The sequence below is a fragment of the Haemaphysalis longicornis genome, unplaced genomic scaffold, assembly GCF_048455015.1.
Source record: "Haemaphysalis longicornis isolate Haplotype H1 unplaced genomic scaffold, Haemaphysalis longicornis Haplotype H1 scaffold_5, whole genome shotgun sequence".
Taxonomy (NCBI): domain Eukaryota; kingdom Metazoa; phylum Arthropoda; class Arachnida; order Ixodida; family Ixodidae; genus Haemaphysalis; species Haemaphysalis longicornis.
In genome coordinates, this window is record NW_027526385.1 from 28058199 (window position 1) to 28072465 (window position 14267).

At 45.4% G+C, this 14267-nt stretch overlaps 1 protein-coding gene across 1 annotated transcript in view; it reads right to left on the reverse strand.

Moving 5' to 3' along the window:
• Positions 1-3477: 3477 nt before the first annotated feature.
• The window catches only part of LOC144138000 (fatty acid synthase-like), an 87254-nt gene continuing 76464 nt past the window's right edge, over positions 3478-14267 (reverse strand). The window contains exon 25 of the mRNA XM_077670031.1: positions 3478-5518. Within this exon, the coding sequence (XP_077526157.1) occupies positions 5316-5518 (203 nt within the window). The 3' untranslated portion in view covers positions 3478-5315. The remainder of the gene's footprint in view (positions 5519-14267) is intronic.

Here is a 14267-nt window from a genome sequence, read left to right on the forward strand (position 1 = left end):
AACTGTTTATATTGACGATTTCAAGCGCGCTTTGTAGAATTATTTTGTTATTTTGTCTCATATTTAATGCTTAGTGTTATGTATCTCCCTTCTGTAATGCATGCAAAGGCAAACAGGCATCAAATAAATAAATAAATAAAACAATGAATAAATAAATGAATATAAAGAAATAAATAAATAATAAATAAATAAAACAATGAATAAATAAATGAATAAAAATAAATAACTGGATAAATAAATAAATAAATAAATAAATAAATAAACTTCCAGAGGCGCAAGTTTGCCTCCGACGGGTTGAGAACCCTACGGATTCAACTTTGACCAATAAAATATTTATTGCCCTATTCGTTGCAGTATGCAAGGTTTCCTGTATGCATGATACCATTGCTATGTTATTGGTTTGAAACAAATTATGCAACTCTAATTTTACGCGTTTCCTTGCGTGATCACAGAGGTATACAACTGCAGCCACCTGAAGCAGGGCGTCATTCGCAACGCGTCTAGAATTTTTTGAACGTAGTATGACATTAGAAGTAAATTAAGTTCTTTTGGGCTATTACGTGGTGTGGACCTATACTCATGAAAACAAAATTAAAATAGATTGAAAATGAAAGTACCTGTTCGCTCCTTCTTAGGATCAGCCCTGCCCAAGATCATCAGAAAAGTTGATCGAGTAGAAATGGCTTTGCAAAAAAAAAATGGGCAAAAACTGGACATGCTTTTTTTGTGAAGGAGTTATATTAAATGCTCCTGAGTGTTTTGTTGAGAACCAAAACGCTTCGTAAAGGCATTCACGCCGGTTTTATATACAGCAAAATTGGTCAAGCAACTGTTATAAAAATAGTTGATGTAGTCATAGCATGAAAGTGTTCCGGAATATTGCCCTAAAAGAAATTGGCTAAAAGCGGCGCAATTTATCTCTCTGAAATTCAACCCACTAAAGTATGCGCCCTCCGCCGCGCTCCCCCCCCCCCCTCCTCTTTCCCCGTTTATTACAGGTAAGCCGCCCCACAGACGACATCAGGACCTGGACAATACATCTATTCAAGCTCTACAAAGAACTGAATATTTTCTGGGTTGGGCAGTAAAAGAGGCACAGCAATTAAAGGAACGACAATTTGTGAGCACTGTTTAATAAATGAATTTTGCTGTCAACTGAGGCTGGTAATTAAGCAAGGCTGCGATGAAAGCTTGACGGCTGGTGGTTGCGCGCGAGCTCACTTTCATGTGGCTGCATTGGACCCAAAATGCTGGGTTTGAGCTGCTTCTGCACTGCGCGAATGAGTCATCTGCTTTCGCGACATGCATTGACCGGCCTCAGTACAGTTAACGTACTGTGGCTGAACTCCAATGCCCGTAGCACGGCCGTATTTACGGTAGCTTTAGTCCGGCTGGAGTCCGACGACCGCATCTCGGCTGTAATCCGGCGGCCGTACTTCGGCCGTACACGGGTGGCTTTGGAATGGCCGGAGCCCTACGGCTGGAATCTGGCCGTATGACCGTAAGCCGGTCGACTGGCCGACGGACACTGGCCGTTGGACACCCATGGGAGTACGGCCGTATACAGCCAAAAGGCCCACATTTGGACATGGGCCGAACATGGCTGCGGGAAAACGGCCGGACAGAAAATCACCGGCCAAAGTACACCGGCCTGTTTTAGGCCGAACAGTCCTGCGCTGCCTGGGGAGGGCGTTTAGAATCGTTGGGGAGGGGGGGGGGGGGCGCTTAGAATCGAGTAAATACGGTATTTCCCGCCGCTGCAGTCGCCGTTGCTCTGAGGTGGCCGAACGTCTGCAACAACGTCAGCTCGCTGTTTGTTTTGATAACTTGATCGAACTGCTTTCGGAACTGCCACCAGCTATCGCTGCTTCCGCAGAACATGAGTGGCTCCAGTTTTGGGAGTTTTACCTTACTGGGCGGTGCCGCTTTTTTATATGTTTTGTTGATGTGGCGGGGTTTCTGTGCTGCGCAGACGATTCTCGCGAGCATCGTTTATCTCCTGGCTGACTTTAGCGACTAATGTAACGACCTCGCCACCGTAGTATATTGTTCGGGCAAACTTCTGCTCAGCCTCTTCAACAAGTATGCGTGAAAAAAATGGCGGTGTCTATCTGCTTGAACTGAACAAGTACGACAGAAAGCCGCGCTAAGGAAACTTTGAAGCTTTGTTATAGCGACCATTTAGTTCTGCACTGTACAGTAAATTTTCCTGTTTTTCGCGGCACAAACAACTCAAAGCCAATCCGGGACTACAAAAGGGTAGTTTATGACGCAATAAATTGTGAATTTGCCCACTGCTCGGCAGCTCTTTCTCAAAACGAGCAATTTTTTTAAGCGAAAAGCAGCGTCTTTATTGATTGACTTCGTGCCGATTAAAACGATCACATTTAGAAGGCAGGCGGCATGTTACAACCGCTGATTGATGAGACGGTGCAACAAAAAGCACCGCGCTTCTTCCGATCCGCAAACTCCGAATCACAATGGCATGCATACAAGGTAACCACCGCCCAGTGCAAAGTTGCAGTGAAAGATGCTCGGAATCCATTTTTCAACACAACGCTATCATGTATGCTAATAAATGTTGCCAGACAATTCTGGAATATCATTACCCAAATTGAGGATAACTCAACGATTACTCCCGAAACCCTAGGCGGTGCTTCGGTTCCTGGTGATGAGTGTGCTGGAGAGTTTAATGATGTGTTACGTCTGCGTTCTCTACATCTACTGTGACCATTTGTCCGGCATACCAACCTCTTGAGGTACTTGCTATGAAACCAATTACATTCGCCATTTCTGGAATTTTGTATTTAAATAAAAACAGTAACTTACGACATCATGCGCAGTTGACAACATCAACTCCAAACTTCTCATCAACACAAAATAGTATAGTTCTATTTTTCTCACAAAACTGTTCACGCAATCGCTTGAACTGGCTGAATACCGAATGATTGGAAGATTGGGAGGGTGTTCCCTACCACAAGTCTGGGGATAAACATTTCCCGTACAATTTTTGCCCAGTGCCCTTACCAAGCTTTCCTTGCAAACTCATGAAACCCTTCATCTATTCTTGCGTTGCCAAATTTTTTGGAGAGTTGTTCGTTTTTCTGTGATTCATAGCACGGGTTCAGAAAATCATTCTGATGTGAAACGCAGCTTTTATGTTTCACTCATCTTCACTCGGTTCTAGATCACGGGTCGATTGCGGACTGCATATTTCTTGATTTTGGGAAGGCTTTCGACACTGTATCACATGAACTGTTATTTCTTAAACATAGCAATCTTCACTTGGATACTAACGTTCTTCCACGGTTACCTTGCTTACTTATTTATTTATTTATTTTATTTTCCTGAAGGGTCCTTAAGAGAAGGGACATTACATGAGGGGTGGTATGCAAGACATTGGCAAAGGCAAAATTGGTTGTGCAACACAATAAAACAATAAAAATTGTACGATATAACTGAAGCGGAAGAAACAAAAAAAAGGAAGGGGGAACAGGTACTGTTGTTTGAGGACTGTGGAAGAAATCATTTTGCGCTTGCAAAAGATACCACTTCAAAGGTACAAAACATTGTCAAGCACAAATAATCGAAAATATACACGCTGTACGAGGAAGATCACACTAGGAACCATTATACCAGAAATAGCACGGGCGGTCATAACAACAAAAAAAAAGAAAGGTGAAGTACGTTCGGAAGTTACCTGAGAATTTATTATGGTTCAATTGTGGTTGTCAGCGAATTTTAAAAGGTTTCTGCATCCTGAATGCTAACAATGGTATCTGGCAGGGCGTTCCATTCCTTAGCTATCCCAATAAAGAAAGATTCTGCAAATGTGGTAGTTTTCGGCCGAGGATACTGTACCTTCATATTGTTGCGGCAAAAGAGCGAAGCTTCTTGCAAGGGTACATGCGCGCGACGTAGCTTGGTAGTGTGAGGTGGCATGCATCTATGACTGTATGTTGTTTCATTTCATTTGCAAGGTTTTTTTTTTCTTTTTAGCTTTGTCTGTTACCGTTATCATATATTACGTGTCCCAACTAAAGCTGTTCAGTTGAAGTCTAGCGATTGTCCTGTTTGCTTCTCCCAAGGTCCTTGCCTTTTTTGCTGGTAAAATGGTTCTTAGACTTACCAGGCTCTCTCCCTATAAAGTGCAAAATGGTGGGCTCATTCGAAATGAAGTCTGAAAGCGAGACCACCGGGGATATAGGCGTTAAAAACTTCGTAGCCGTTAATTTGTTTTAGTAGTATTCATTAAGCAGTTTTTATCTCAGGAAGCACACTTCTCGCCACATTGGTCATGTATGCACAGGTCATATTATGTGTGAAGGGGGTAAGAAAACGCAAGAGAGTCTGCTGACGACTGACATATTTATTTATCAGTGATATCGTAAAAGTAAAAGCAATTTTGGAATCATGCAATGGGCAAAATGTTTATTTTTGCCATATAACACTTCTCGTCATGTTGATCGTGTACGTTAAAGGAGAAAGGAAGTTTGAACGGTGTTAAGGAAACACAAGAGATTGTTTTGAACACACCTGATAGGCTAAATATTTACATCCGATATGCGTCTTAAAAAGCATTTTGGGAAGACCGCTATGCACATTATTTTTTTGCAGTTTTGACATATGAAATGCTTCAACATTAGCGTAGTTTTTACAGGTTGGGTGTTCGCGTCAATGTGTGCATTTTTACTTACGAATCAAAGCTCCAGATGCAACAACACAGGGCTAAGCGTCCATTGTTGCCAAGTCAGGTATTGTTGACGTGGTCTTTTCAACATTGATTGCAACAACCGCTATGCTAACAGCAAAATATCTTAAAAATATTGCTGTTCTCTCGACGTGCTACAATCACCTCAAAGTACACAATTTTGTGCAAGCAACTGACACTTCTATTAATTTTAATTCTTTTGTTCGCTACTGTGATCATGCTATTAGGGGTGATTGAATTAAAACAGCTTGCTCTCAGCAAACATGTTACCACAAGAGTCACCTCGCTTTTCACGAGATTTCAATAATTTTTATGGAGCAAGCAATGTTCCGCGACATTTCACAGGGTGCAACATTTTTTGTGTACGCTATACTGTAGCCTAAATCACATTTGCGGCAACGGCAAACTGTCATTGCACCACCTGAGCCAAAAAATTACAGCTCTCTGGAAAGGGTCGAATGACCAACCAACAAAAAAGCTCAGGCACTTTCTTTAAAATGCACACACCGCTAAGCCTATATGTTTTGCCTCGGGATAAAAAAAACATTCCGGCTTGCAAGTCACAAATACCTACGGCTGTGTTCGTGTTACACACTCAAACAAATTAGGGGGACAGAGAAAAATTTGGCATGGCCACTTGTGATATCTGGCGGAGTCTGTCGAACGTGAGCACGCGGATCTCTTGGGCAGACAAAGACAGTCCACCGTCTCGCTCAATAGTCTGCTTCACTCTAACGTTCATCAGGGAGTCCAAGCCCAGATTGCCAAGAGTCACGGCAGGGTGCAGCTCCAACGGGTCCTTCACACCTGCAAGTTTTGCATCGACCCTCAATCATGCATAATGAAGTCAATCTTCATAGGAGGCGCAGCAGCAACCCCGGAAACACAAAACCGGAAATTTTGTTACCTACAGGCTGAGCAGCAGCTGCAGCTTACGACGGTAAATGGAACCATTAGGTCTTTGGACATGCGCTAGGGCAAAGCCAAAAAGAAGATGGCGTCAGGGAGGCTGGAGGCGGCACAGAAAGTGTGCCCCAAGACCGGCCCGTCTATGGCCGCTTTCTGGCATGTCCGGCCAGCATCCAGGTTCTGGCAGCCACTGATCATGCGTTGAACGGCCAACATTCGGCAACCAGCGCTTCGGTATTTTTCCGTCCGCCCGTGTCCGGACGCACAACGGCACCTAACCGGCTGCCAGATATTCAGTTCTCTTACGGCTGCCGATGTTGAGAAAGAGAACGGCCGAAGTACGGCCCTAGGGCATCCGTTTTTTTTTTCGGGAAGCGGTAACAGGCCGAAGCACGGCTAGCGACCGGCCACAGAATATGCGTATTCTTGCGGCAGTTGGTGTTCGAAAGGAGACCGGCCGGAGCGCGGCTGCCGTGCATTCGTTGTTTCAACGGTGAACCGCGCGTCCGGCGGTAGAATATTCGTTTTCTTCGGGCAACCAGTGTTATGAAGGATACCGGCCGACGTACGGCCCCAGAATATACGTTTTTCATTCGGTTAGATGTCCTCGGCCGAATTACGGCAAGCGAATGGCCACCGAATATATGGCAACCGGTGTTCAAGAGGAGACCGGCCTACGTAAGGTATCTGGTTATACGTCGTTTTTTCGGCAAACGGCATACAGCCGAACAACTGCACGCGCCTGGGCGCCGAGAATTCATGCAAAGACGTGTTTGGAAGGAGACCGACTGATTTTTTCCTGGGGGCAGAAAAAGCCTTAGGGAGCCGAACGACGGGGACGCGTTTTTCATCCGCTCCGTGTTTGTACGTTTTAAATGAACGAACATCGTTTTTCAAACAGTAATGAGTGTTCTCGGTGAACGGGCAAGGTGCAAGGACTCACTGGACATTAGCAGGGAACCTTTTAGGCCATCGAAATGTCATTTATTGCCACAAGAAGACTGTGCCACACCGACGGGTGAGCTAAGCCTCGCCAGTCATCGCCGCTGCGACGCCTCTGCCGCCGGCTTCGTCGACGCATCAGCTGGAGGATATTCGCCCCCTCAAGAAATGGAGAGCATTGGAGACATCGACCCGGGAGAGATGTCCGATCCGAGATGAAGATGGTTCACCAGAATAACTGGCCTTCAAGGGCGTCGAACAAGCGGCCACCACGCGGGAGCTAAAACGCCACCATGTTAAGGACTCCCCACCAAAGAAAGGCAAGTGCGAGCAAAAGCGCAAGTTATTCTGCGTACAATTAAACTGCGACAAGCAATGTTGCACTATGTTGTTGGTGATATTCGTAGAAGAGACTCGCTCGCGCATTGATAGGATCAACTTCATGCCCTGCACTATGTTACTTCATGGGATTTTACGACTGCCTATTTAGAAAAAAAACTATTTTAAATTTGCGATAACAACACAGCCTTGTAGCTGACGAAGCCTAGCTGTTAATTTAGTTCCGATGTTTGAAGGTGAGCTTAGCTACTCTCGGGATATGACTCATTTGGTTAAACATAATCGCCAGCATTCTAGCAAACACGGATTTTGTCAGGATTTTCTTGCTCAACGCAGATTGTTGAGTTCACGCACGATTTGGTTCTTATAAGCTTACAGTGGTTGACTGTATATTCTTGGACTGCAAAAAAGGAAATGATGGTGTTCCATATCCCCTTCTGCGTAGTACATTTCGTCCTATGAACTGAATGAATCGGTTTTTGCATTATTATTACTATTGGCCCTATAACTTTGTTAAAAAGTACTGTGTAGTTTACCGGACTATAGCGAATGAACGTGATTCCGTATACCTGCAGCTTTATTCGAATTTAATAACATCCTGGTGTGCTGATTCAGAAAAGTTTTTGGATGTTAAACAGTGTGTTAACGTGGCACCTTTACAAGAAAACCTTCATTCCAATTGAATACGTATACCGTAAATTATGCTGCTGTGACAACAGCCGAGGAATATAAATACCTAGGAGTTTATTTAGGGTGTGGTTAGAGGTTAAATAGGCAGGTTCACACCATAATCGTTACGGCTGCATATGCTTTTGTCTTTCTGAGACGAAATTTCAGTGAACCTCCATCTAACTAAAAATAACAACCGTATTTCACTCATGTGCGCTCAATCTTGGAGTACGCATGTGTTTTCGTGGATCCCTACACCAAAGAGCTGGTTGATACGCTCGAAAACATACAGAATATGTCAGTGCGATTCGTATTAGGTAATTGTCACGCTCAACGTAGCATGAGAGAAATTAAAAGTAAACTGAAATGGCAGGACGTGAAAGATCGCAGACGAAACCACAGGTTGAACTTTTTTCGTAATATCTATCATTCGAAAACTGAAGTAGAAGGGGAGAAGTATGTCCAAGCGCCATTCTACATATCGCGAAGTGGGACCGCTAGCTTAAAGCAAATTATTAACTTCCCTTTAAAAGTGGCGCCTTGCGCGATTCATTTTATTTTACATCAATACTGCAGTGTAAATATCTTCCACATATGATTGCATTAACTGTTTATATTGACGATTTTCAGCGCGCTTTGTAGAATTATTTTGTTATTTTGTCTCATATATAATGCTTAGTGTTATGTACCTCCCTTCTGTAATGCATGCAAAGGCAAGCAGGCATCAAATAAATAAATAAATAAATAAAACAATGAATAAATAAATGAATAAAAATAAATAAATAGATACATAGATAAATAAATAAATAAATAAACAAATAAATAAATAAATAAATAAATAAATAAACTTCCAGAGGCGCAAGTTTGCCTCCGACGGGTTGAGAACCCTACGGATTCAACCTTGACCAATAAAATATTTATTGCCCTATTCGTTGCAGTATGCAAGGTTTCCTGTATGCATGCTACCATTGCTATGTTATTGGTTTGAAACAAATTATGTAACTCTAATTTTACGCGTTTCCTTGCGTGATCACAGAGGTATACAACTGCAGCCACCTGAAGCAGGGCATCATTCGCAACGCGTCTAGAATTTTTTGAACGTAGTATGACATTAGAAGTAAATTAAGTTCTTTTGGACTAGTAAGTGGTGTGGACCTATACTCATGAAAACAACATTAAAATAGATTGAAAATGAAAGTACCTGTTCGCTCCTTCTTAGGATCAGCCCTGCGCAAGATCATCAGAAAAGTTGATCGAGTAGAAATGTCTTTGCAAGAAAAATGGGCAAAAACTGGACATACTTTTTTTGTGAAGGAGTTATATTAAGTGCTCCTGAGTGTTTTGTTGAGAACCAAAACGCTTCGTAAATGCATTCACGCCGGTTTTATATACAGCAAAATTGGTCAAGCAACTGTTATAAAAATAGTTTATGTAGTGAAATTGGCTAAAAGCGGCGCAATTTATCTCTCTGAAATTCAACCCACTAAAGTATGCGCCCTCCGCCGCGCTCCCCTCCCCCCCCCCCCCTCCTCTTTCCCCGTTTATTACAGGTAAGCCGCCCCACAGAGGATATCAGGACCTGGACAATACATCTATTCAAGCTCTACAAAAAACTGAATATTTTCTGTGTTGGGCAGTAAAAGAGGCGCAGCAATTAAAGGAACGACAATTTGTGAGCACTGTTTAATAAATGAATTTTGCTGTCAACTGAGGCTGGTAATTAAGCAAGGCTGCGCTGAAAGCTTGACGGCTGGTGGTTGCGCGCGAACTCACTTTCATGTGGCTGCATTGGACCCAAAATGCTGGGTTTGAGCTGCTTCTGCACTGCGCGAATGAGTCATCTGCTTTCGCGACATGCATTGACCGGCCTCAGTACAGTTAACGTACTGTGGCTGAACTCCAATGCCCGTAGCACGGCCGTATTTCCGGTAGCTTTAGTCCGGCTGGAGTCCGACGACCGCATCTCGGCTGTAATCCGGCGGCCGTACTTCTGCCGTACACGGGTGGCTTTGGAATGGCCGCAGCCCTACGGCTGGAATCTGGCCGTATGACCGTAAGCCGGTCGACTGGCTGACGGACACTGGCCGTTGGACAGCCATGGGAGTACGGCCGTATACGGCCAAAAGGCCCACATTTGGACATGGGCCGAACATGGCTGCCGGAAAACGGCCGGACAGAAAATCACCGGCCAAAGTACACCGGCCTGTTTTAGGCCGAACAGTCCTGCGCTGCCTGGGGGCCCCTAAGATAGAAAAATTCCCCGCATTTCCCCGAGGGGAAGAATGTGAAAGTGCGAATGCACGAGTTGAATTTGCGCGGTTCGGTAATGTTCGCGAAAGAGAGATCACAAACACACACACAACTACAAAGAAAGAAAGATGCATTTATTCACAGACACCTATTTGTGTTGTCGTTGTACTTGATTGCTAGAGCGGATCTCAGCTTTGAAATTTCGTGTCAGTACTCCTTTAAGCAGGTGCATTAGCCCTTCTCACGCCCGATTCTTGGCAAATCCCCCACGTGGGTATGTGCTACGTCAGCGGCCAGGCAGCGCGCGCCCATCTCCCCCCGTTGCCAAGGAAGACGAGGAGATTCCTGGCCAATCCCCCACGTGGGTGTGTGCCATGTCAGCAGCCAGACTGCGCGCGCCCATCTCCAGGTGCGCGGACATCGCCGGTGGACGCAGGTTCAGGGTCGCTTAAGAAGTGCATTCGCACTTAATAGAAGAACCAGAAGGCGAGGTTATGGCGGTTCCCTCTTTTAGGTGCGGAGTATCTTAGGACCACACAATGTCCGTCCGCGTCCATCCGTGCGCACACCACCATCAAGCGATAATCAAGCGAAATTTGATTTGAGCCGTGAGTTGCAGTTTCATTTGAATAATCAAGCTGCAACTCACGGCTCAAATGTAACGAAGGTCGGGGCGCAAATCAGATGTCACTCGGGGCGCAACTTGGATGCCATTTCGAGTTCCTATACCTCGCACCTTTGCCATCATCCACGGAGTGGAGATGCTCCCAATTTTTCTGTAGCTACGACTTGCAAATGCAATTCGTCTTCACGGCTTTTTATTGTGACAACCTTTAGAAAATTACCGTGTCTAGTTTTCTTCTTTTGGCAATGTACTTGAGATGGCGACTTTACATAGGGAGTTAATTTATGTGGCCACTTGTAACGAGTGACCGCTTGGCCTTACCCTAAGTTTGTTCGTCGCGGAGCCGGTTGACACAACACATCGTCAGACTAGTAGGCGCCCACGATATCATCTGGAGATAAGTGCTAGCGAGAGGAATAAAGATGATGGCGCGTGCCTTGCTTAGGTTAAAAGCACGCTTCTATCAGAGAGAAACAATATATAAGAGGCATAACAGCCGACTGGGGCGGGCGTGGGTGAGCGACGAGTAATTTAGAACGTTAGCTGACCGTTGTTGACGGTCCGCTCCGCTCCTGATGGCCCGCTCAGCAAAACCGGAGCGCCGGCAGCCGTAAGGCCTTTAGCTAAGCGATAACCGTATCTCCCTGGACTGAGAATCATCCGCATCACTGGCCATGCCCTTGCGTCTATAAGCGAAAACTTCACCAGAAAGGAAATAAAAGATTGAAATTTTGATCAATCAAATAAGGCGAAATACCAAGGTTATTGTTTGATTTCAAATATTTGTATATAATTTAGCCGCTGACACCATATAATGCTCCTAAATAATTTAAAGAAAGCCGTTCAACTTTCGAATAGCCAAGACAAGGCTTTTTCTTTGTAACTTTAATCGCACTGCTAGCATAACGTCGTCAAAATATAGCTTCAACTGGCTCCATTATCCTGTCGCCGAAAACTTTTCCGCCTCTGCCTGTTCCATAAACTATTTTATCGCCCAACACTGCGTCATCAGTTTATTACAGCAACGCTGTAAATGGCTAGTATCCAGCAGATCGTCTCCGGTCCCAGAGCGATGTAGACAGGAATCGCTAGCGAGCGTAGCGCCACGTTGCGGAGCCCACTCAAATCCCTGGAATCGTAAAACTGCGCGCCACACCCCCGGGACACGAAAAAAATCACACAAAATTATAAAGGTCCTAGGGCCTTCATAGAGCATGCGCCGTGATTACCATACCCCCATACCGCGCTATAATAAATTTCTACTCACGATTCCTGTGTGTTTTGTAGCGTAAGCTACACTGGCCGAGGTTGAGCAGTTTCGCGTGTGCCGTGAAGGGCCGTTCTGCGCAAGCGCGAGGGGCATTGGATTGGATTCGATTCGATTGGCTTGGCTTGGCTTGGATTGGATTTGGATTGGATTGGATTAAAGTGGGTTGTGTTGGATTGTGTGGCGTCATAGCCGCGGCAGACGCACTGGCGCCGGCGCGTGCCCAGGTGTGCGCCTCAGTAGCCAAGTCTGACGACGTGTCGGAGCCGCTTGATAGCCGTTTCACGTGGCTCGAAGAGGCGTGCTGAGCCTGCGCGAGGAGCAGCGACTGGACAGGACTGGACTTTCACTTAATAACCAGGAACAATGCTCAATCGCAAATGACAAACAAACGTGTTTTGCTTCGTGCAACCCTTGGACTACGACCCAGTCAAACCTCACGTGGAGGCTCGGCACCGCAGCTTTGCTGGCTATTTCTCTTCACGGGGTGGAAGGGCTCTGAATTTTTTTGCCTGCTCAGTTCATCTCGCCGCGCTAGCTTCATGCTAATAAAGTCGGAATACCATTGCCAAGAACAAATGCATTTTCCCAGTCTTTTATACCCAAGACATCAGTCAAATGGAGGACCTTTATGCATCAACCGCTGTCATTATTGATCATGAGTCATTTAAAAACACAATAGCTAACATTGTATAATTATAAGGGCCTTTTTTGTAGTGTCGTTATGCATTAGCTCATATTGTATAATTAGCAGCCAAATTATATTTCTACTTGCCTTACTATGCGCCAGCTACGATTGTATGTCTACAAGCCATTTTTGTTACCCTTTTTTTATTCTACTGTTTTTACCATTACTTTACTGTATGCAACCACCCCCCCCCCCTCTAATGCCTTATGGCCCTGAGGGTACTGTAAATAAATAAATAAATAAATAAATAAATAAATAAGTAATACTAGGAGATGCGCAGACGTAGGCTTGTGCTTCGCTCGACGTTTTCTGCTTCCGTTGTAAATCCAGTTGAGGTGAGAGTCATCCTTGCCTATTGGGGAAAGCTTTCGCAGTTTCGTTACTCACGCTTCTACTAAAGAAACGGAGTTTGCAGTAGCGCTCGCCTCGCTGGGTGCAGCCATCGCGGAAATCTGCACTGAAGCGTATGCTGCCACGCAGATTCGTTCAGGGAGCCAGGCGAGCGCAGCGGGACCCAGCACCGGTTACGCGGAAGCACACCACGCATCCGCGAAGGCGCTCCCGCTCTCCATCGAAACGGAGCGGACCGTGGAAAACGGTCAGCTAAATCTTTCTAACCTCAGAATGATAACTCACACGGAGTACGAAGCTTCGTAGCATCTAAAACGGTGAAGGAGAGGGGAACGGCAGCTGATGGACGAAATGGTTGCAGGCGCAATTGATTCTGAAGCTCTGCACCGAAATGTCGATCGCGGTAAGCACGCATTTTTTTCTTTGTCGAGACAGGCCACTAGCTCAACCTAGGCCAAGAACTTGTGAATTTATCTGGCTGCGCTAGGAAGCATTGTTTTCTCACCTGTCTTGTTCTTGCTCCGTGGCTTCGATTAACACGTGCATCGTATTACTGAGAGAAAGCAAGTGCATGGTGTTACCTATTGGCAATAAAATTAAGCGATAATCGCCATTCTGCATGTGCCCACCATTGTTACGAGTGTAATCAGAAAGGGAAAAAGAACGCAATGCCGATAACGAAGCGCGCTAAAGATACAAGTGATGGAGACTACGCATTGTCGTAGGGGACATTAAAAGTGTCGATTCGCGTTTCCTGGAATCCATATAGTGTCGTCGTGTGTATTCTTGAACTCGCACCATGCCACTATTGATCTTCGGGAAGACCAGGCCTTACCGTAGTGCGAGTTGAACGCCAGCGTAGTTGCTTTTATACCAATATTGATTTTACTTAGTGTGGCTGACACGTTCTGCGGGTAATCATACGCCCCTAAGGTCGGCAGCATACCACCAGTAACGCTGTCGAAACCACAGGTGTACACACCGCGGTAATTAGTACGTAGAGTCCGTCTAACTGAGACTCCAAGAACTCGCTAAAGTGGACAGGACAAGAACCTTGCCATCGTTGCAAAACTGGTGCAATAAATCTACGGCCGCTCTAGCTAACTCACCGCTAAACGTCGTGAAGTAGTGCCTTCAAACAGACAACGTTTGCCATCACATGCTGACCGTGTCAACATTGCCCGTGGCACCGCGGAGCAAAAGACCTCTGGCGGCTACATCAGCAGCAGGGTGGTAAATCCCATGTGGCTGTTCCTCTAGGAACTGCCCAAGCTTCGTTACCATGTCTGTGAGGAGTCTCATCGACCACACCTCCTCAGAGAAACGCCAAAATCTCTCAGTGCACATCGTTGGAATAATCGCTAACGCACACTATTCATGGTTTGGCGGATTCTGCAACACTCTGTCAATATGGTTATCCGCGACAAGTTATCTTCTATAGAGCTTTCCGCGTGGATGCTCCGCTCCTGCTGCCTTACGTAGCAATTAATGCTGCACGCACTGAAATCAACAAGTA